Source organism: Salmo trutta, chromosome 2 (assembly GCF_901001165.1).
Source record: "Salmo trutta chromosome 2, fSalTru1.1, whole genome shotgun sequence".
NCBI classification, from domain to species: Eukaryota; Metazoa; Chordata; class Actinopteri; order Salmoniformes; family Salmonidae; genus Salmo; species Salmo trutta.
In genome coordinates this window covers 55,873,668-55,898,378 of record NC_042958.1, presented here as the reverse complement: position 1 = coordinate 55,898,378, position 24,711 = coordinate 55,873,668, and the positions used below count along the sequence as shown (strand labels likewise).

General features: G+C 43.7%; 1 protein-coding gene and 1 long non-coding RNA gene across 3 annotated transcripts in view; both read left to right on the top strand.

The window, feature by feature from the left end:
• Positions 1 to 24,711, top strand: part of slc39a11 (solute carrier family 39, member 11) — a 156,011-nt gene that overhangs the window by 118,360 nt on the left and 12,940 nt on the right. For both annotated transcript variants that reach the window (XM_029706240.1, XM_029706235.1), the window contains exon 7: positions 10,402 to 10,471. In XM_029706240.1, coding sequence (XP_029562100.1) covers positions 10,402 to 10,471 — 70 coding nt within the window. The remainder of the gene's footprint in view (positions 1 to 10,401; positions 10,472 to 24,711) is intronic.
• Positions 21,219 to 21,657, top strand: LOC115157914 (uncharacterized). Its single transcript, XR_003868580.1, has 2 exons — positions 21,219 to 21,367; positions 21,476 to 21,657. It is a non-coding gene; the product is annotated as an uncharacterized LOC115157914 (long non-coding RNA).

Below are 24,711 nucleotides of genomic sequence, written 5' to 3'. Positions count from 1 at the left end.
GCATCAGACTAATTTTGTGCTTCAGTTGCACTTCTCCACTCAGATGAGAATTCATGATTGGGCATTCAGCAGACAGTGCTCTGACTGATGTGTAGCTACTTTTCTCTGGTACTTTTCTCGGTGTAGCCAGCCTATTTTTCTCCAGTATAGTGCAAGATTAATTTGAAGCAAAACAGTAGGAAATGTAGCTGGCTATATTCTTTTTATGATGGGCCTAAACATTAGAAATATGATGGCCATATGATGGTCTTTTTGCAAAAAAGACCTTGCTATTTCATTGTAAGCTCATTTACTTGTGTGGCTGCCAGGCAAATAGCGTTGTACTTTTGTTGTCATCTGATGAAAATAAAGCAATTTTCTGCTGAATGTGTTGCGCTAATATATTTTCTGTGAAGGAGAACTATAGTTGCACGTCCCTGATTGCTCTATTGAAGCAAAGAAAAACATGACTTTCAATATAAAATGCGACCCCTGTCAATACACAGCTGGACTCACCTGCTCCTGCTTTCTCCTGTTGTGCTATTTACAAACAAACACGTGACTGGCTCAACTGTTCTGGGGAACTAAGAAACTTCATAATGTAAAATAATGTGACAGGTGAAATGAAGAACGCAATCTGCTTTATTTTATAAAGCATTGCACAAGTTGACTGCAGGTATTTCCTTAAGTATTTCCTTGCAAATATTCAAATGTATTGACAAACTTCAAAGAAATTGTTTCAACGGTATTGAAAAACCATCCTGTGGCTATTTCCAAATACCCCGGTATACGGTATATACGGTATACTGCCCAAGCCTAGTATCGTCTCCACTCCCCTTTATCTCCAAGCCATGTCCTCATGTTTACATGTCATTATATTTAGATACAGTTATAGATCATTTGTCTTGACTCAGTAGTTTCACTAAGTATTCTCTCCCATATTCCTCTACACCTCTGTTTTCCATGCTCACTGTGTGTGCCTGTGCTTGAGCGTACACATACACAGCCGTTTTGACAGGGCTTGAGCAAAAACCAGCAGACTTCAATTTCAACATCAACTAAATACAGTAAACTTTGAGCACAGTGAGAGAACACAGGAAGCCGAGAGCAAAGTTATTTACTTTACATGGAAGAGTGTTTTTGGTATCATTCTGTCTGTCTGTCTGTCTGTCTGTCTGTCTCTGTGTGTGCGTCTGCATACGCTTCACTCCCAATACTAGGAATGGTAATCCCACCCCTCCTCCCTAGAAAAGGAGTGGACTGATGAGAGCTGATAGGAAACCATTATAATTCATTTCCAGAATAGTTTATTTCTGTATCCCCTCATAGCTGATGCATTATGGCACTTAAGCTATATACGTCTTTTTGTGGCTACCTCAGCCCTTTTAACATGCCTAGAATGGCATATTGCCAATTACGGGCAATTTTTCTCTACCGCTTTAAAGATGCACATGTCTGTTTGCCGGCTTCTCTCCAACTCTCAAGATAATTAGGGATTTTCTATCCAAACCATCGAATCAAGAGTTTTCTTCTCTTCACACTTCTTTGCCAACTCCAGTCTTTTCTTAACCTGACTACCCATCCACCGGCCAAACATCACACCCACTAGTGTTTCTTTCTGGACATCTTGTAGAATGTGAACACATTCTGACCGCTCTGATTGGTCCCAGAAACCGCTGGGTTGGGCCTGAGCCGGCCTACATGATGACGTTATCAACTTTTGATAGTCTGATTGGTTGGAGACGATCCAATCGCTGATGAATTTGTTTTGTACAACGCCCCTCATCGACTTCGAGGATGGCAGTTTCAGACAATGTGTCGTCAGGCAAGCCTTTTCTAGCACACAGACCAAACTCTTACCTGGCAATTAGATGATTTTGTGCTATTTCTGTAGTCATTCTGACCTTGTCAACACTTATTATGTAGAGGCAAGAAGACGGCGCTATAACAGAATAATTACGGCTGTATGACAGCTTTATGGCAGTTTCTGACACTTTATGGTGACAGCGTGACATTTTTATGATAGCCTAGCGACAGCGCTATGACAGGAGTGTGACGGCTTTTCGAAGAGAATGGGACACCAAAATTTCTGTGAATGGGGATTGTAATAAATTACAAAAATGATAACGATGATTGACTGGATGCTATTAAACTTAGCTTCCACAGTGACTCACACACACTTATCTGGCGTTATTTAAGGCATTTAGAGTATCACAAGATTAGCAGATTAGCCATATTAGCAAGGTGGCCACTGCTCAGAGCACGTTGATCTATTTTGAAGTCCCACTCTCTTGCTAATGGTTCTATCAACCATGGGACTTAAGTCAAGTTGAACTTTGCACCTTTCCCAGGAGTAGACCATCCATCATGGAATTAGATTCACAAACCCGCTATTTTGCTGTCATGTATGACACATCAAATGTCAAGGTGGTTACTTCCCACAAGCACAAGGCTGTTCAGTCAGTCGCTGAATGGCACAAGAGTCTGAAGAGTCTCTCCACTCGCCTTGTCAACATGGTAATAGCAATGCCAGGCGCTTACCTACACACAACTCGCTGTCGTTAAATGTTGCTAGTGAGTCAACAAACTTACAGTACCAGTCAAACGTTTGGACACACCTACTCATTCAATTTTTTTTTAAATTTTTTTTTTACTTCTTTCTACATTGTAGAATAATAGTGAAGACATCAAAACTATGAAATAACACATATGGAATCAAGTAGTTACCAAAAAAGTGTTAAACAAATAAAAATATATTTTTTATTTTAGACACTTCAAAGTAGCCACCCTTTGCCTTGATGAAAGCTTTGCACACTCTTGGCATTCTCTCAACTTGCTTCATGAGTTAGTCACCTGGAATGCATTTCAATTAACAGGTATGCCTTGTTAATTTGTGGAATTTCTTTTCTTCTTAATGCTTTTGAGCCAATCAGTTGAGTTGTGACAAGGTATGGGTGGTATACAGAAGATAGCCCTATTTGGTAAAATACCAAGTGTATATTATGGCAAGAATAGCTCAAATAAGTAAAGATAAGTGACAGTACATCATTACTTTAAGACATGAAGGTCAGTCTATCCGTTTCTTCAAGTGCAGTTGCAAAAACCTTCGAGCGCTATGATGAAACTGGCTCTCATGAGGACCACCACAGGAAAGGAAGACCCAGAGTTACCTCTGCTGCAGAGGATAAGTTCATTAGATTTAACTTCACCTCAGATTGCAACCCAAATAAATGCTTCACAGAGTTCAAGTAGCAGACACATCTCAACATCAACTGTTTAGAGGAGACTGTGTGAATCAGGCCTTTGTGGTCGAATTGCTGCAAAGAAACCACTAATAAAGAACACCAATAAGAAGAAGAGACTTGCTTGGGCCAAGAAACACGAGCAATGGACATTAGACTGGTGGGAATCTGTCCTTCGGTCTGATGAGTCCAAATGTGAGATTTTTGTTTCCAACCGCCGTGTCTTTGTGAGACACAGAGTAGGTGAACGGATGATCTCCGCATGTGTGGTTCCCACCGTGAAGCATTGAGGAGGAAGTGTGATGGTGTGGGGGTGTTTTACTGGTGTCACTGTCAGTGATTTATTTAGAATTCACGGCACACTTAACCAGCATGGCTACCACAGCATTCTGCAGCGATACGCCATCCCATCTGGTTTGCGCTGAGTAGGACTATCATTTGTTTTTTAACAGGACAATGACCCAAAACACACATCCAGACTAAGGGCTATTTGACCAAGGAGAGTGATGGAGTGCTGCATCAGATGACCTGGCCTCCTCAATCACCCGACCTCAAGCCAAATGAGATGGTTTGGGATGAAAAGCGAAGGAATGAAGGAAAAAGCAGCATATGTGGGAACTCCTTCAAGACTTTTGTAAAAGCATTCCTCATGAAGCTGTTTGACAGAATGCCAAGAGTGTGCAAAGCTGTCATCAAGGCAAAGGGTGGCTACTTTGAAGAATCTAGAATATATTTATTTAACACTTTTTTGGTTACTACATGATTCCATATGTGTTATTTCATAGTTTTGATGTCTTCTCTATTATTCTATAAAAACCCTTGAATGAGTAGCTGTGTCCAAACTTTTGACTGGTACTGTACATCTTCTCAAAAAGCTTGGCGTATGTCTTGGAATAGTATAGAATTATTTATATTTCTGGTCTGAATCAATCCCTGATCGCCCCTGCGGTCCTCGAGGCATGTACTTGATTAACAGGTACAACCCCATCAAACTCACCGCCTTCTCTGTGCCACTGTGACGCTAGAGACTGATCCTCCCCCCCAGGCAGCACCCCTCCTAATGTCTCATATGGTGACAAATGAGGGTATTACTCCCCCTGCCTGAGTTTTTAATGGCTCCTCCAGCACCAACAAGCCCAGACCAGAGCAGCCGATTGAGACTGATGGAGAGTGGGGGCCTCCCACTGAAATGGATCTGTTATGCATCCGTAATGGCCTTATCTGAATATTGTATGTATTTCAATCTGAGGGAATATTCATCACCTGCCCCAACCAAAAAAACACAAATAACCAATGATTAAAGAGCTCGTTATTAAATCAGGCAATGGGATGATGGGGTGAGATGGCTCTTGACTTGACATGAAAGCACTGATGGGAAGGAAGCCCCTCAATGGAAGATAAGGTATTGAATGCTGTGCATCTGTATATACAGTGCATTCTGAAAGTATTCAGACCCCTTGACTTTTTCCACATTTTGTTACGTTAGAGCCTTATTCTAAAATTGATTAAATAGTTTTTCCCCTCATCAATCTACACACAATACCCCATAAAGACAAAGTGCAAAACAGGTTTTTATAAGTTTTTGCAAATTTGTTAAAAATTGAAAATTGAAATAACTTTTTATGTTTGAACAACTTGATTGGAGTCCACCTGTGGTAAATTCAATTGATTGGACATGATTTGAAAAGGCACACACCTGTCTATAAAAGGTCCCACACTTGACAGTGCATGTCAGAGCAAAAACCAAACCATGAAGTCGAAGGAATTGTCAGTAGAGCTCTGACACAGGATTGTGTCGAGGCACAGATCTGGGGAAGGGTACCAAAAAATGTCTGCAGCATTAAAGGTCCCCAAGAACACAGTGGCCTCCATCATTCTTAAATGGAAGATGTTTGGAACCACCAAGACTCTTTCTAGAGCTGACCGCTCGGCCAAACTGAGCAATCGGGGGAGAAGGACCAAGCTTGGTCAGGCAGGTGACCAAGAACCCGATGGTCACTCTGACAGAGCTCCAGAGTTCCTCTGTGGAGATGGGAGAACCTTCCAGAAGGACAACCATCTATGCAGCACTCCACCAATCAGGCCTTTATGGTAGAGTGGACAGACGGAAGCCACTCCTCGGTAAAAGGCACATGACAGCCTGTTTAGAGTTTGTCAAAAGGCACCTAATGACTCAAAGACCATGAGAAACAAGATTCTCTGGTCAGATGAAACCAAGATTGAAACCTGCTCCAGAGCACTCAGGATCTCAGACATGGGCGAAGGTTCACCTTCCAACAGGACAACAACCCTAAGCACACAGCCAAGGAGTGGCTTTGGGACAAGTCTCTGAATGTTCTTGAGTGGCCCAGCCAGAGCCCGGTCTTGAACCTGATCGAACATCTCTGGAGGGACCTGAAAATAGCTGTGCAACGACGCTCCCAATCCAACCTGACAGAGCTTAATAGGATCTGCAGAGAATGGGATAAACCCCCCAAATACAGGTGTGCCACGCTTGTAGCGTCATACCCAAGTGGACTTGAGGCTGTAATCACTTCCAAAGGTGCTTCAAGACTGAGTAAAGGGTCTGAATACTGATGTAAATGTGATATTTTAGTTTTTTATTTGTAATAAATGTGCAAAAATGTCTAAAAACCTGTTTTTACTTTGTCATTATGGGGTATTGTGTGTAGATTGATGAGTGGGAAAAAAAACTATTTAATCCATTTTAGAATAAGGCTGTAACGTATGTCATGACATGGCCCTCTTTGGGTATAGCGAGTACCATCCCCCTCTCTCTCACCACCTCTCTCTCCCTCCTACACCCAGGTTCTGTTATCTCAGGTCGTAAATTCCTAGAGGAGACTCTCTCCTCATGGCCATGCAGTATAGAGAGAGAGTTTCACAGTAGAACAAAGGAACTTCTTCTACATCACAGAACTTGAGAACTGAACAATAGCCATGTTTTGGAGAATGTGTAAACGGTTGGTGGAGAAGCCAACTACGACCCGGTCCGTATTGTTTCATGTTGTGACCACATTACCATAACTCTGTTTATACAGGAGCCTCCGTTATGAGGTTTGCGTCTAATTATTGTATAAAATGAATGAGTAAAGATGAAACTATTTGTGAAATTATGTTATGTGATTTTAAACTGTTAATGTGTGAGAATTCCCTTTAAAGTTCAACTAAGACATTGGCCCGCCTCCATGAGCACAGACATGAACTGGCTCATGGGACAGCCCTTTTCTACTGTTACGAATAAAAACCCCTCCTGAGGAAATCCTCTTCAGACCATGCGTACCTCGATCACCGAGCGGGCGAAGGTTTGAGTAGAGACCACACAAACCTCAGTATAAGCTAAGGTTGTAATGGTTGTTGAATTCCTAACCAAACCACGTGGAGCATTGGCTTCACTGGTGGAAATGGTTAAACTCTGAGACTATCGATCCCTACAGAATAAGAGCAAATCTTAGATACTAATGACTAGTCTGCAGCTAGAAATTATGTACCATTGGATGCGAAGACCGACAACCGCTGAAACATCTATTCTATAAGAACATTTCTGAATGGTACTCTGAAGTATCCATTCTAACCATGAAAGACTTCAAGGAAGCAGAGAGAGTGACGCACGGATGAACTTTCCAACCGAAAGACGGATGATTCCAACAGAGATCACGACGACACACTGAGCGTAAATATATATTGATTGCAATTATTCCCGAATGAGTGAGCCTTCATGTGCAAAGGATTAGCATTTCAATTAATAAAAATATCAACTGTGTAGTGACTCTTTTGTCTTTCGCGCCCTTCTCAGTCCCTTTGTCCACCAAGCCGTCATATCGGCTTAGCCCACTAGGGAACCTCCCCTATCATTTCCTTGTAACCATATCTACTGTTTGTTTGTTTATGCATTTCTGTGATTATTTAGTTAGTTAGTAAATAAATGATTAAGACAATTGATGTATGGATGATTCATAGTAAAGGCTGGGTTCGTGCAGATAACCAACCATTTACGACCTTTGGAATGAGAATGACGTGACGTAAAGAATAATTCATTAATTAGAAGACTAATTGGTCAGATATTAAAATATCTGAATAGTTATATTAGGAAAATTATAACTTTGTAATCTAAAGATTTTCCTTGGTGCCCCAACTTTCTAGTTAATTACATTTACATGATTAGTTTAATCACGTAATAATAATTACAGAGAATTGATTTGATAAAATAAGTCTTCACTTTAATGATGCCAAAGACACGACACGTAACAAAATGTGGAAAATGTCAAGGGGTCTGAATACTTTCTGAATGCACTGTAACTATGCTATACTTAAGCAATAAGCCACAGGGGTCGTGGTCAGATTTGCCGAAAGTAGGGCGGTTTGTGGTATACGGCCAATGTACCACGTCTAAGGGCTGCTTTGAGGATAACACAGTGCCACCGACGCGGCCCGCTACCAAGGACTGTGGGCTCTCCTTCTCCGTGGCCGACGTGAGTAAGACATTTAAGTGTGTTAACCCTCGCAAGGCTGCTGGCCCAGACAGCATTCCCAGCCACATTCTCAGAGCATGCGCAGTCCAGGTAGGAAACAACACAAGGGTGCGTGCTCAACCCACTCCTGTACTCCCTGTTCACCCATGACTGTGTAGCGAAGCACGCCTCCAACTCTATAATCAAGTTAGCTGACGATACAACAGTAGTAGGCTTGATTACCAAAAATGACGATACAGGGAGGAGGTGCGGGGTCTGGGAGTGTGGTGCCAGGAAAATAACCTCTCACTCAACATCAACAAATCTAAGGAGATGATTATGGACTTCAGGAAATAGCAGAGGGAGCACGCCGCTATCCACATCAGCAGGACCGCAGTGAAGGTGGAAAGTTCCTCGGCATACACATCACTGACAAACAGAAATGGTCCACCCACACAGACAGTGTGGTGAAGAAGTCCTGCCTTCCAGGACACCTACAGCACCTGATGTCACAGGAAGGCCAAAAAGATAATAAAGGACAACAACCAGCCGAGCCACTGCCTGTTCACCCCGAATCATCCAGAAGGCGAGGTCAGTACAGGTGCATCAAAGCTGCGACCGAGAGACTGAAAAACAGCTTCTATCACAAGGCCATCAGACTGTTAAATAGCCATCACTAGCACATGAGGCTGCTGCCCTATACACATAGACTTGAAATCACTGGCCACTTTAATAAATGGAACACTGGTCACTTTACTTTTTTATTTTTTTTATTTTTATACATATTTTGCATTCTCATCTCATTTGTATATACCGTAATTTCCGGACTATAAGCCGCAACTTTTTTCCCACGCTTTGAACCTCGCGGCTTAAACAATGACGCGGCTAATATATGGATTTTTCCCGCTTTCAAAAACATTTTCTCCAAAAAACACATTCTGTGACGTGCTCAGTTTTTTTGGCGGCATGAAGCTTTCATTAGACCAATGAAATTGCCGAACGGGTTAAGGTCAAACAACTTTTTTGTTTACTGTTTAGATTAAATCGAGCGCTCTCAAACTTCCCATCATTCTGATTACGGTAGTCATTTTGTCACCCTCATCATGGCAAAGACATGGAGAAATGCATATGATCAAGTTGAAGGCGATTGATCTGGCTGTTGGAAAAGGAAATAGAGCTGCTGCACGGGAGCTTGGTCTTAATGAGTCGATGATAAGACGTTGGAAACAGCAGCGTGAGGAATTGACTCAGTGCAAAAAGACAACTAAAGCTTACTGCTAATAATTTTTTATTTTGTTACAAGCCGTGTTTCGTTAAAGCCTGTGTAAAGTTAATTTGTTTCAATGTACCGGTAGGCACCTGCAGTTTTTAGACATGTGCGGCTTATTTATGTTCAAATAATATATATTTTTTAATTCAGTGGGTGCGGCTTATATTCAGGTGCGCTCAATAGTCTGGAAATTACGGTACTGTATTCTGTTCTGTTCCTCTGTATCTTAGTCTATGCCGATCTGAAATTGCTCATCCATATATTTATATATCCTTAATTCCATATACAATACTATAGTCTACTAGTACCTATAGGTGGTATTAATACAGTACTGCTGCAGGCTTCATGTTTTTCTGTAAGAGAGAGCGAGCCTACGGCATTTGCGACTGATGGTGTAAGCTACCAGTCAGTGCAGGGAGTGAAGTATGGAGCTCTGTGTGTGTTTTTCAGCCAGGCTTTACACACACACACACACACACACACAGACCTTTAGGAGTATCATTACCTGTGTGTGTGTACGGCTGTCAGTCTAACCTGTGGCCTTTTCAGCTTTATTTATATCCCAGTGTTATAAATGAAAGGGAGAAGGAAGTGAGGGAGGAGAGGGAAAAGAGGGAGAGAGATGCCCAGCTGGAAGCTGCTGTGTCCAATTAGAGAGAGTTGGTTGCTGGTACAAGTGTGTGCGTGCTTTCATGCTCACACCAGCGTAAGTAAGAGAGAGAGTGGGTGCTCGTGCAAGACTGTATCGCGCACCCAGCCGCTCATAGTGAGAGAATTAGATTTGATAGAGTAGGAAATCATAGTCATTCATTGATAAATCTATTATATTTTAACACACTTCATTGTGAATATCCTGGAGACATGGATCCTATCTGTCCTGCTGCGGGTGTTACTCATCTTTCCTTCAGTAGACAGAAGACAGAGAGCTGTCTCTCTTTCTGCCTTCCTCCTCTTCTTACTCTCAATAATACACTCAATATAGATGTGGACTCTTACTTATTAATTCTGGTTGATCAGCCAAGCTCGAAAAAACTCTGACTGTACTTTCTGACTCACCAGCTCTTTATAACCGTTCCCTACCTTTTCTCACTTGTCCATGCTCTTTCAATCTCCCTCTCTGTCTCTCTCGGCCTCCCTCTCCGTTTTTCTCTCTCTACCCATCTATGTCTCTCTACCGCTCTCTCTCTACCGCTGTCTCCCTCTCTGTCTCTCTGTCGCTCTCTGTCGCTCTCTTTCTCTGCTCTCTGTCTCTCTCTCTTGCTCTCTCTCCCTCTGTTTTGCTCTGTCACTCCCTCTGTTTCGCTCTGTCACTCCCTCTGTTTCGCTCTGTCACTCTCTCTGTCTCCGTCTCTCTCTCTGTCTTCGTCTCTCTCTCGCTCTCTCTCACTCTCTGGCTGTCTCTCTCTCTCTCTCACATACACATATTTTAACCTCCATGGCTGTGTGTGTTCTCTTGCAGAGGGCCTGGCTGTGGGTGTAGGGTTTGGAGCCATAGGAAAGACCTCATCTGCCACATTTGAGAGTGCCAGGTAAGAAAACAGACACTTATACCACAACTGCCTTCCATACCTGTGTTCTAACACTGTGTAGATATCACCTTTGTCACCATATTACCCAGGCCCTAGTCTACACTATTGGTTAATCAAATCAAATCAAATCAAATTTATTTATATAGCCCTTCGTACATCAGCTGAAATCTCAAAGTGCTGTACAGAAACCCAGCCTAAAACCCCAAACAGCAAGCAATGCATGTGAAAGAAGCACGGTGGCTGGGAAAAACTCCCTAGGAAAAACTCCTGAGAAAGGCCAAAAACCTAGGAAGAAACCTAGAGAGGAACCAGGCTATGAGGGGTGGCCAGTCCTCTTCTGGCTGTGCCGGGTGGATATTATAACAGAACATGGTCAAGATGTTAAAATGTTCGTAAATGACCAGCATGGTCAAATAATAATAATCATAGTAATTGTCGAGGGTGCAACAAGCACGTCCGGTGAACAGGTCAGGGTTCCGTAGCCGCAGGCAGAACAGTTGAAACTGGAGCAGCAGCATGGCCAGGTGGACTGGGGACAGCAAGGAGTCATCATGCCAGGTAGTCCTAGGGCTCAGGTCCTCCGAGAGAAAGAAAGAAACAAAGAGAGAATTAGAGAGAGCATATTTACATTCACACAGGACACCGGATAAGACAAGAGAATACTCCAGATGTAACAGACTGACCCTAGCCCCCCGACACATAAACTACTGCAGCATAAATACTGGAGGCTGAGACAGGAGGGATCAGAAGACACTGTGGCCCCATCCGATGATACCCCCGGACAGGGCCAAACAGGCAGGATATAACCCCACCCACTTTGCCAAAGCACAGCCCCCACACCACTAGAGGGATATCTACAACCACCAACTTACCGTCCGAAGACAAGGCCGAGTATAGCCCACAAAGATGTCCGCCACGGCACAACCCAAGGGGGGGGCGCCAACCCAGACAGGAAGACCACGTCAGTGGCTCAACCTACTCAAGTGACGCACCCCTCCCATGGACGGCATGGAAGAACACCAGTAAGTCAGTGACTCAGCCCCTGTAAAAGGGTTAGAGGCAGAGAATCCCAGTGGGAAGAGGGGAACCGACAAGGCAGAGACAGCAAGGGCGGTTCGTTGCTCCAGCCTTTCCGTTCACCTTCACACTCCTGGGCCAGACTATACTTAATCATAGGACCTACTGAAGAGATAAGTCTTCAGTAAAGACTTAAAGGTTGAGACTGAGTCTGCGTCTCTCACATGGGTAGGCAGACCATTCCATAAAAATGGAGCTCTATAGGAGAAAGCCCTACCTCCAGCCGTTTGCTTAGAAATTCTAGGGACAATTAGGAGGCCTGCGTCTTGTGACCGTAGCGTACGTGTAGGTATGTACGGCAGGACCAAATCGGAAAGATAGGTAGGAGCAAGCCCATGTAATGCTTTGTAGGTTAGCAGTAAAACCTTGAAATCAGCCCTTGCCTTAACAGGAAGCCAGTGTAGGGAAGCTAGCACTGGAGTAATATGATCAAATTTTTTGGTTCTAGTCAGGATTCTAGCAGCCGTATTTAGCACTAACTGAAGTTTGTTTAGTGCTTTATCCGGGTAGCCGGAAAGTAGAGCATTGCAGTAGTCGAGCCTAGAAGTAACAAAAGCATGGATTAATTTTTCTGCGTCATTTTTGGACAGAAAGTTTCTGATTTTTGCAATGTTACGTAGATGGAAAAAAGCTGTCCTTGAAGCAGTCTTGATATGTTCTTCAAAAGAGAGATCAGGGTCCAGAGTAACGCCGAGGTCCTTCAGTTTTATTTGAGACGACTGTACAACCATCCAGATTAATTGTCAGATTCAACAGAAGATCTCTTTGTTTCTTGGGACCTAGGACAAGCATCTCTGTTTTGTCCGAGTTTAAAAGTAGAACATTTGCAGCCATCCACTTCCTTATGTCTGAAACACAGGCTTCTAGCGAGAGCAATTTTGGGGCTTCACCATGTTTCATTGAAATGTACAGCTGTGTGTCGTCCGCATAGCAGTGAAATTTAACATTATGTTTTCGAATGACATCCCCAAGAGGTAAAATATATAGTGAAAACAATAGTGGTCCTAGAACGGAACCTTGAGGAACACCGAAATTTACAATTGATTTGTCAGAGGACGAACCATTCACAGAGACAAACTGATATCTTTCCGACAGATAAGATCTAAACCAGGCCAGAACTTGTCCATGTAGACCAATTTGGGTTTCCAATCTCTCCAAAAGAATGTGGTGATCGATGGTATCAAAAGCGGCACTAAGATCTAGGAGCATGAGGACAGATGCAGAGCCTCGGTCTGACGTCATTAAAAGGTCATTTACCACCTTCACAAGTGCAGTCTCAGTGCTATGATGGGGTCTAAAACCAGACTGAAGCGTTTCGTATACATTGTTTGTCTTCAGGAAGGCAGTGAGTTGCTGCGCAACAACTTTTTCTAAAATTTTTGAGAGGAATGGAAGATTCGATATAGGCCGATAGTTTTTTATAATTTCTGGGTCAAGATTCGGCTTTTTCAAGAGAGGCTTTATTACTGCCACTTTTAGTGAGCTTGGTACACATCCGGTGGATAGAGAGCCGTTTATTATGTTCAACATAGGAGGGCCAAGCACAGGAAGCAGCTCTTTCAGTAGTTTAGTTGGAATAGGGTCCAGTATGCAGCTTGAGGGTTTGGAGGCCATGATTATTTTCATCATTGTGTCAAGAGATATAGTACTAAAACACTTTAGTATCTCCCTTGAGCCAAGGTCCTGGCAGAGTTGTGCAGACTCTGGACAATGAAGCACTGGAGGAATACCCAGATTTAAAGAGGAGTCCGTAATTTGCTTTCTAATGATCATGATCTTTTCCTCAAAAAAGTTCATAAATTTATTACTGCTGAAGTGAAAGCCATCCTCCATTTGCGAATGCTGCTTTTTAGTTAGCTTTGCGACAGTGTCAAAAAGAAATTTCGGATTGTTCTTATTTTCCTCAATTAAGTTGGAAAAATAGGATGATCGTGCAGCAGTGAGGGCTCTTCGATACTGCACGGTACTGTCTTTCCAAGCTAGTCGGAAGACTTCCAGTTTAGTGTGGCGCCATTTCCGTTCCAATTTTCTGGAAGCTTGCTTCAGAGCTCGTGTATTTTCTGTATACCAGGGAGCTAGTTTCTTATGACAGATGTTTTTAATTTTTAGGGGTGCAACTGCATCTAGGGTATTGCGCAAGGTTGAATTGAGTTCCTCGGTTAGGTGGTTAACTGATTCTTGTCCTCTGACGTCCTTGGGTAGGCAGAGGGAGTCTGGAAGGGCATCAAGGAATCTTTGGGTTGTCTGAGAATTTATAGCACGACTTTTAATCTTCCTTGGTTGGGGTCTGAGCAGATTATTTGTTGCAATTGTAAACGCAATAAAATGGTGGTCCGATAATCCAGGATTATGAGGAAAAACATTAAGATCCACAACATTTATTCCATGGGACAAAACTAGGTCCAGAGTATGACTGTGGCAGTGAGTAGGTCCAGAGACATGTTGGACAAAACCCACTGAGTCGATGATGGCTCCGAAAGCCTTTTGGAGTGGGTCTGTGGACTTTTCCATGTGAATGTTAAAGTCACCAAAAATTAGAATATTATCTGCTATGACTACAAGATCCGATAGGAATTCAGGGAACTCAGTAAGGAACACTGCATATGGCCCAGGAGGCCTGTAAACAGTAGCTATAAAAAGTGATTGAGTAGGCTGCATAGATTTCATGACTAGAAGCTCAAAAGACGAAAACGTCATTGTTTTTTTTTTTTGTAAATTGAAATTTGCTATCGTAAATGTTAGCAACACCTCCGCCTTTGCCGGATGCACGGGGGGTTTGGTCACTAGTGTAACCAGGGGGTGAGGCCTCATTTAACACAGTAAATTCATCAGGCTTAAGCCATGTTTCAGTCAGGCCAATCACATCAAGATTATGATCAGTGATTAGTTCATTGACTATAACTGCCTTGGAAGTGAGGGATCTAACATTAAGTAACCCAATTTTGAGATGTGAAGTATCACAATCTCTTTCAATAATGGCAGGAATGGAGGAGGTCTTTATACTAGTAAGATTACTGAAGCGAACACCGCCATTTTTAATTTTGCCCAACCAAGATCGAGGCACAGACACGGTCTCAATGGAGAAAGCTGAGCTGACTACGCTAACTGTGCTAGTGGCAGACTCCACTAAGCTGGCAGGCTGGCTAACAGCCTGTTGCCTGGCCTGCACCCTATTTCATTGTGGAGCTAGAGGAGTTAGAGCCCTGTCTATGTTCGTAGATAAGATGAGAGCACCCCTCCAGCTAGGATGGAGTCCGTCACTCCTCAGCAGGCCAGGCTTGGTCCTGTTTGTGGGTGAATCCCAGAAAGAGGGCCAGTTATCTACAAATTCTATCTTTTGGGAGGGGCAGAAAACAGTTTTCATCCAGCGATTGAGTTGTGAGACTCTGCTGTAGAGCTCATCACTCCCCCTAACTGGGAGGGGGCCAGAGACAATTACTCGATGCCGACACATCTTTCTAGCTGATTTACACGCTGAAGCTATATTGCGCTTGGTGACCTCTGACTGTTTCATCCTAACATCGTTGGTGCCGACGTGGATAACAATATCTCTATACTCTCTACACTCGCCAGTTTTAGCTTTAGCCAGCACCGTCTTTAGATTAGCCTTAACGTCGGTAGCCCTGCCCCCTGGTAAACAGTGTATGATCGCTGGATGATTAGTTTTAAGTCTAATACTGCGGGTAATGGAGTCGCCAATGACTAGGGTTTTCAATTTGTCAGAGCTAATGGTGGGAGCCGTCGGCGTCTCAGACCCCACAACGGGAGGAGCAGAGACCAGAGAAGTCTCGGCCTCCGACTCCGACTCGCTTAACGGGGAGAACCGGTTGAAAGTTTCTGTCGGCTGAATAAGCGACACCGGTTGAGCATTCCTACAGCGTTTCCCTCCAGAAGCCATGAGAAAGATGTCCGGCTGCGGGGACCGTGCGAGGGGGTTTATACTAACGTTACTATCTGTACTTACTGGTGGCACAGACGCTGTTTCATCCTTTCCTACACTGAAATGACCCTTGCCTAACGATTGCGTCTGAAGCTGGGCTTGCAGCACAGCTATCCTTGCCGTAAGGCGATCGTTCTCCTGTATATTATGAGTACAACGACTGCAATTAGAAGGCATCATGTTAATGTTACTTAGCTTCGGCTGTTTGAAGTCCTGACGAACCATGTCCAGATAAAACCTCCGGGGTAGGAAAGTTGAATGAAAAAAAAAGTTGAGTGAGGGAAAAAGTAAAAATATACGGTAATGAAAAAGTAAAAACCGTCAGGTAGCAAAGTAAAAACGGCAACAAAAACGCACAACAGCGTAAACAAGTCTGCAAGTTGTGACCGGAAACAGGAAACAGGAAACATGTGACCTATGTCTATGGCCACAGACCACAGCTCCTTTAGGATTTAGACACATCTGGTTAATGGTTCGACCACAATCAGATGCCCTTGCTTTAGGTCTCGGTCATAAGAGCCTGGGATTTGATGTGTGCGTGCGTTTATCTGTGTGTGTGTGTGTCATCATAATCCTCCTCCACATACCATGTGGTCAGTAGACAGGAGCATCACTTGTTCCTCCCGTTGAGAAAGCACTGTTTACTCTGTGGGGATGAGGAGGACAAAACAACCCGTATTTGTGCCTGGCTGCTCTGCTTTGTCTGGGGCCGGCTCTCTGCTGTGTGCTGCTACCACCCAGTGGCCACCACTGGTACTGTATATTTAATAAATTTATTTAATAAATAAATAATGCATGAGCCTTCGAGGATGACAGTGGAGGCTCCTCAGAGGAGGAAGGTGTGGACCATTTAAAAAGTTATCCTTTTTAGATTAAACTATACTAAATATAATCACGTCACCAAATAATTGGTTAAAACACACTATTTTGCTATGAAGGTCTACAGTAGCCTCAACAGCACTCTGTAGGGTAGCACCATGGTGTAGCCGGATGACAGCAAGCTTCTGTCCTCCTCTGGGTACATTGACTTCATTACAAAACCTAGGAGGCTCATGGTTCTCACCCCCATCCATAGACTTACACAGTAATTATGACAATTTCCGGAGGACATCCTCCAGCCTATCAGAGCTCTTGCAGCATGAGCTGACGTGTTGTCCACCCAATCAAAGGATCAGAGAATGAATCTAGTACTGAAAGCATAAGCTACAGCTAGCACTGCAGTGCATAAAATGTGCTGAGTAGTTGACTCATAGAGACAGAGCCAAAAAGTTTTGAACAAATGAATTTCTTCCTGAAATAAAGGAGAAGCAAGAGAGATTTCATTTTTTTTTTCAGTTTCACTTACTTAGTTAGCAAATGCAGCTAGCTAGTTTAGCCTACTCAAACACCCTGCTCAAACAGAATTATGCTATGTTAGCTAGCTGGCTATCACTATCCAACACAACACTGGAACTCTTCCAAGTTAAGGTAAGCTTTTGGTATTACTAATTTATTGCCACAGGGGCCCGCCGGTGTAACTGCTTACTGACTGTACACTGTAACTTTACTGCATGATTGTAGTGGGTTTACTAACGCATTAGTTCTATTAGCTATGTTGACTAGGACGTTACTTTAGCTAATATAGTGACAACGATGTAGACTATGTGTAGCAGTTATGGTTTGGAAAGTTTTTTTTTTTTATTGTTGATGTGTTGTGCATTGAAGTCCACTGGTGAAGGGAAAAGGTGAGATGAGGAGTGTGTGTAGATGTGAGAAGGAATACAACGCGGCTGCTATGAAAGTGAACTGTGTTTACATGTGATCAGGGGTGAATTCATTTGATTCTGTTGAAAACATTTTTTAAACGGAGGGAAACGGAACAAAACGGGGATGAACATACCTGAATTTGTCCAATAGAAACTCTCTTTTGCAACTGTTGGACTATTGATTACACCCTAGATCAGCTCGATGCAGGCAAGAGTGTGCAAGGCGGTATTGAATGTCACTGTCTGTCCATGTGTCACTGTGTGTCACATCAAATATGTCTCTCGACCTGTGTGTACCTACGTTGTAAACTTTCATTCATAGGCTAGGTTGTAGCAACTTCATGATGGGTATAGGGAAAATTTGAGTATCATGTAATAGCCTAAACCTATCGCTGTTACATTGAACTGGGTGTGGGTGAATGTAATATGAATGACAGTCATCCAATATGCTGTAATAGAAATAAGGCCATGCTCATGAAGAAAAAAAAATTGAGCGGCACTGACCGCAACTGGAGTGAGCATATCTATTTGTCTGTCCGCGCATGCATAGGTCTGTCCATCTGTTTGTTGGTGTCTGCATGTTTCACCTGCTTGTGTGGGTGTGTGTGTCTCCATGTTTGTGTGTCTGGGTCTGTGCACGCATGCCTGTGCATGCATTTGTGTGTGTCTGTTAATGGTTCGATTGGGAGGGGAGTAGGAATCCAGAGGAATGTGTGGAGACCGCCCTCCAGATGCGCACTAGCCGCTGGCAGCACCAGCGGCTGGTCTGCTCGCTCGCTTTCTCTCTCGCTCTCTTTCTCTCGCTCTCTTTCTCTCGCTCCCTCCTCTCTCTCTTAGTGAAAGCCTCTCTTGTCCTCTGGTAGCTGTGTTAGCTGTCCTTCAGCTGCAGCTCCTCGGATTATGCTTGGCTCAGCCCTGACCTCTTTCTCCTTGATGTGTTCTAGCAGGCCTGTTCACAGGAGGCAGAGTAGCCGCCGTGAGCAGGTTCTCTCCATCCCAGTGGCTTTGCCTTTCTCCAGCTGCTGTATAACCTTGTGTGTGTGTGTGTGTGTGTGTGTGTGTGTGTGTGTGTGTGTGTGTGTGTGTGTGCTGTCAGCCAGATGAAAGGGGTGGTAGTCAGGTAATGTAGTGATTTAAACAAAGAGGCCTCCTCAGCCAAGTTGAGAAAAACACTCCCCAATGTATTTACTTTTTTAAATTCTTTGAGGCTACATTCTTTCACATAATCAGTGGTATTGCAATGCGTTTCTACCTATCTTAACCCAAAATGTTTTGGGGTACAGTCAATGAAAGTCTAAATGTAGGATTACAGCATGCCTATTTGTGTGAATTGTCTGCAAATTGAGTGTGAAGTGGCCTCTTGTGCGCAGCCTCTTAGAGTGTATTGTAGTCATTAGTGTGAATAGGAAGAGAGTGAATCAATAAAATGTATTTATAAAGCCCTTCTTACATCAGCTGATGTCACAAAGTGCTGTACAGAAATCCAGCCTAAAACCCCAAACAGCAAGCAATGCAGGTGTAGAAGCACGGTGGCTAGGAAAAACTCCCTAGAAAAGCCAGAACCTAGGAAGAAACCTACGGAGGAACCAGGCTATGAGGGGTGGCCAGTCCTCTTCTGGCTGTGCCGGGTGGAGATTATAACAGAACATGGCCACAATGTTCAAATGTTCATAGATGACCAGCAGGGTCAAATAATAATAATCACAGTGGTTGTAGAGGGTGCAACAGGTCAGCACCTCAGGAGTAAATGTCAGTTGGCTTTTCATAGCCGATCATTCAGAGTATCTCTACCACTCCTGCTGTCTCTAGAGAGTTGAAAACAGAAAGTCTGGGACAGGTAGCATGTCCGGTGAACAGGTCAGGGTTCCATAGCTGCAGGCAGAACAGTTGAAACTGGAGCAGCAGCATGACCAGGTGGACTGGGGACAGCAAGGAGTCATCAGGCCAGTAGTCCTGAGGCATGGTCCTAGGGCTCAGGTCCTCTGAGAGAGAGAGAGAGAAAAAGAGAGGGAGAATTAGAGAGAGCATACCTAAATTCCCACAGGACACCGGATAAGATTGGAGAAATACTCCAGATATAACAGACTGACCCTAGCCCCCCAACACAAAATATTGCAGCATAAATACTGGAGACTGAGACAAGAGGGGTCGGGAGACACAATACTCCCAGACAGGGCCAAACAGGCAGGATATAACCCCACCCACTTTGCCAAAGCACAGCCCCCACACCACTAGAGGGATATCGTCAGCCACCAACTTACTATCCTGAGACAAGGCCGAGTATAGCCCACGAAGATCTCCCCACGGCACGAACCTAAGGGGGGGGCGCCAACCCGGACAGGAAGATCAAGAGAGTCTTTGTCACTGCAGCAGACCCAGTCAGTTCAATAGGTTTTCTGTTAGCCGATAAAAGCCGGCTTTTGGCAGATGACCAAATTGAAAAGCCAATAAATTAAAATTTCGAAATAATGCTTTTTAGCCTATTAATTAATGTAAATACATTTGAGCTGTCATGTTTATCGGTCTATAGCAGGGGTGTCAAACTCATTCCATGGAGGGCCTAGTGTCTGTGTGTTTTTGTTTTTTACTTTCAATTAAGCCCTAGACAACTAGGCAATTCATCAATCAAGTACAAGGAAGGAGCGAAAACCCGCAGACATTCTGCCCATCTTGGAATGATTTTGACACATGGTCTATAGCAGGGTTCTCCAACTTGCGGGCCGAATGTAGCCTGCGGGGGGTTTTATTTGGCCCCCTAAATGTTTTGTTGTTGTTGTTGAATTTTCATTGTTGGACATACGACTGTAAAAACACCAGGAATCAGTTCCAAGTGATTTTAATTTAGGAAAACTGTTCCCAAGCATTCCCACGCATAATAGAGAATTTAAGCGAGGTTTGAAATTATTATGTTTTAGTTAAGTATTGTTTCGATTTGGTCTTCGTGCAGTCAATTTGCGGTCTACAAATGATTTGTAATTATCTTCCGGCACCCCGACCATCCTCTCAACAAAAAATTGTTCTGATACTGTTTCTAGTTGATCCCTGGTCTATAGGTTAATTTGCATAATTTAGAAGGAATTCAATTGGTGCGTGTGTATTTTATTTGTCGTAATGTATCTTATTTATTGCATGTGCACCGAATTAAGATACAGCGCCTAGTTTGAGCCAAAGCGCGAGAGTTGTTGCTACAGCTGCTACAGCTCCTGTTCCTACTGGAGTGAAACATTATTTTATAAGCCCAATTATTGTGCAACCATTATAAACTCAATCACGTGTTAAAATAGGTTTTGATGGCCATGATTTAAAAATAACTGCAATTTTTATTTTTCAACTGTTAATTGAAGCAGCGATAGGCAGGCTTTAGCGCGTCAATCACCACTTTGCAATGTGAGCTGAAGGCAGTAAGCATTTTGCAAACATATACTTAATTGTTTGAAACCTGAATGTTTTACTTCATATTAAGATGCATGTCTTACCTTTTTTCAAAGTAGCCGAGCCAAAATCCATTTCTATATACGTGGAGGCAATTATTTTATAAAGACTTGTGCCATTGAAATAAGTAGCCTATTTCTATTGTTTTTAAATCTGCTTTCTTTCATCGTCCAGTAGCCAAAGGCACAATTATGGTCATATTAGCAACCCATGCAAGTTGTTGCATCTTTAGATCTCCCATCTTTCAACATTTCAAACAGATATTTTCATCTGTCACATGAAACCGTTTGCAGGGGGAGTGAGCTTTTTGACAATGGTGTTTTCCTGCTAATTACATTATGGAACGAACATTTGCGTGTAGCCTACTGCCGTGTGTGCATTGCAGCATAGCTATAATGTGAAGAAATATTAGTTTAGGAACATTTTTTGCTAAATGTTCGGATGTATTGCCTCAGCCTCAATTCTTTTTTAACTTAGTTTGATGTGAATTTGGGATCTATCGTTCCACAACTGTCCCAGAGTCTATTTCTTGCTCCGGGCCCGGTTTCCCAAAGTCATCTTAAGGCTAAGTTCCTCGTTAGAACCTTTCGTAGGAGCATCGTTAAATCTCTGAGCTGTTTCCAAAAACCATCATAATTAACGTTGCACTTTAAAACGCTCAATCTTGAGTGTTAGGTTGTTTATAACCAACGTGTGGCTGAGGTCCGTGGGCTTCGCCGCGTGGCTGAGGTCCGTGGGCTTCGCCGCGTGGCTGAGGTCCGTGGGCTTCGCCGCGTGGCTGAGGTCCGTGGGCTTCGCCGCGTGGCTGAGGTCCGTGGGCTTCGCCGTGTGCTGTAGCTTCAGAGGTTTAAGGGAAGGAGAGCGAGTAGAGCGGAAGACAGGGAGAGAGAGACAGAGAGAGTATAGAAAGAATGAGGTCTAAAGAGAGAGAAATCCTCGTAGAGCTAGAACGAGTGAGAGAGGGTACAGTAGAAGGTAGAAAGCGGAGAAAAGGAGGATGGTGAAGAAGAGCGACTAGAAACCCAGTGAAAGTGAACAAGGTCAGGTAGACAGGCAGGCGGTGACGTTATCTCAGTCTGCATCCCAAATGGCACCATATTCCCTACATAGTGCAGTCATTTCAGACTCTGTGTCGGTTCTAAGACGGTGAGCGTGAAGGCTCTTAGTGTCAATGTCATTCTGGGTGGGATGTCAAAGAGGACATTGTGTGGCGCTTCAGACAGCTGAGGGCCTAGTGGTGTGTGAGGGCTGAGGGGGCCTCTACAGTGAACTGTAGGAAGACAGAGAGAGATCCCCAAGGACTAACACTGGAGGTCAATTAATGTAGCAACTATGAGAGGGGTTGGAGAGTAGCACTGTCACTTTAAGCTTGCTGCATGCTGACTGACTTAGATTGATAGATTTGTATATTGGTGTGTATGTGTACTGTGGGTGTTTCTCAATATGTGTGGCAGGGAGCTCGGCCCCAGTGATGTACTGGGCCGTATGCGCTACCCTCTGTAGCGCCTTGCGGTTGGATGCCAAGCAGTTGCCAGTCAAGATTCACTCAATGGTACAGCTGCCGATGTTTTTGAGGATCTGATTTCATGGCTACAGATGTGAGTGCTACGGGGCGATAGTTATTTTGACAGGTTACCTTGGTGTTCTTGGGCACAGGGACTATGGTGGTCAGCTTGAAACATGTAGGTATTACAGACTGGGTCATGGCCTAGTACTCAGGGCTCTATTGTCCCTCCATCAGGTCCTAATGGCCTGGTACTCAGCTCTACTGTCCCTCTATCAGGTCCTAATGGCCTGGTACTCAGGGCTCTACTGTCCCTCCATCAGGTCCTAATGGCCTGGTACTCAGGGCTCTACTGTCCCTCCATCAGGTCCTAATGGTCTGGTACTCAGGGCTCTACTGTCCCTCCATCAGGTCCTAATGGTCTGGTACTCAAGGCTCTACTGTCCCTCCATCAGGTCCTAATGGTCTGGTACTCAAGGCTCTACTGTCCCTCTATCAGGTCCTAATGGCCTGGTACTCAGGGCTCTACTGTCCCTCCATCAGGTCCTAATGGCCTGGTACTCAGGGCTCTACTGTCCCTCCATCAGGTCTTAATGGTCTGGTACTCAGGGCTCTACTGTCCCTCCATCAGTATCAGTATCATTCACAATTATGTTAATTAATGTTGAATTACAGTGAGACCGGTATACTTTTGCATGACAGTAACAGTCTGACAGAATTTCATGACCGCCACAGCCCTAATGTAGACCCATTTTGATTCTTGAAGAAAGTAACATCAAGTACCAATGTCTTACCCCATCATAACCCAAAATATAATGTGGTAAACAGTGTCTTTGAACAAGCAACACATACACAGTATTATAGATTTTCTTATGCTTTATTCATTGTAGTAAGAGGAGCGTTTTGGTCTCCAAGGTCTTTCAATACAGACTCTTCACCTGTGACCATTACAGCAGTTATGGCGTTCTCACATAGGGAAGAGCAGGAAGCCACTAAAGATATTGTAATTATAATCACTATCAAAGAGCTGGTACTCAAAGGGGAGCCTATATACACCTCATATCCCTTCTCCAGCTGCATAAAGACCCCATTAGATATACATCTAAGAATTAAATCAGCTCGGTAGTCAAAATTGTACATCATTCTCTGTCCATTCTTATACAATCAAATAACTGTACGACTCACATTCTGGTTACTACAAGCTCTGAATCTGAAGTTATAGACCCTTCTCACTGGTGCTGTCCTGTTGTTGGGCTGTAGGCTTGACCAATGTTGGTGATGACTCTAGTGTAGACCAGTGTGGTTTCAGTATTAAATGGTCCCACAAATCCTGATGTCAAACCAGCTGAGAAGGCCACCTTTGGTCTGTTTGCGTTCTCTCTCTTCAGTTCCTCCACCTCTCTCTCGCTGGCTGTCACTCTGGTGCCCATGGCTGGCAGCTTGGCTGCTTGGTCTGAAATTATTTCAACTTAATCTTTTCATGCTCATATAAACAGATGAGTAAGAAAATCTTGTTCATATTAATTCATACACCCTGTAAGGAGAAATTAATTTCCTGCATTCTCTTCAGTTCCTCCCCCTGGCTCTCGCTGGCTGTCAGTCTGGCCCCCAAAGCTGTTTTGTCTTTCTCCAGTTTCTCTACTTCTTGTGTAGTTATTCTCTGCTCCACTCTAAGGTCCATCACCTGGTCTTCACTGGCTGCCACTCTGGCCTCTGTGTTCCTCAGCTTCTCTCTCTGTTCCACCACCATGGTTCCCAGCTTGTACACCATGTCTCTAAGCTCCTTCACATCAGTCAAGAGGTCATGTTCGGTGGGTGTGCGTTCGTCGGTCGTGACAGTAGCTTCAGTCCCTCGGCGCTCTCTCTGAACTTCGCTCACTGTGCTCTCTCTGCCTGTGCTGTGACCCTGTTGAGTGATGTCGTTCTCTCTGAGCCCACTCCCTCCCTGAGTCCATGTCCCAGACAGACAGAACAGCAACACCAGCAGAGCTACAGCACCCTTCATTCTGGAATAATGCCTCTTCAGACATGATGCAGTTGATGATGCTCTGTCCCCCTCCTTAAATACACACACCTCGGGTAGCACTACACGAGACACGTGTCCTCAATGTACAATTTTTACCTAAAGCCAAGGACTTTTGATAACATTTGATAAGATCTGTTTTACCACATAGTGAGTTATTTGTGTCTATGTTGTATGAGACCCATGAGAAGTGTCCAACTGTTGTTTAGTAAATTAATAATTATATTATATTTCTCTGCAGTTTGTCAATGTATTTTTACATTTTACAGCAGCTAATGCGGAGCAGTTAATTAAAGGTCCAATGCAGCCTTTTTTTATATATCGTTATCAAATAATTTCTGGGTAAAAATGAAATACCTTACTGTGATTTTTTTCAATTAAAATTGTAAAGAATAAACCAAAATAGCTTCCTAAACAAATTGATATTTTTGCTAGGACTTTTGCTAGGACTGTCTGGGAGTGGTCTGAGTGGGAAGGGGAACACTGAAAACTAGCTGTTATTGGCAGAGAGTTTTGGAA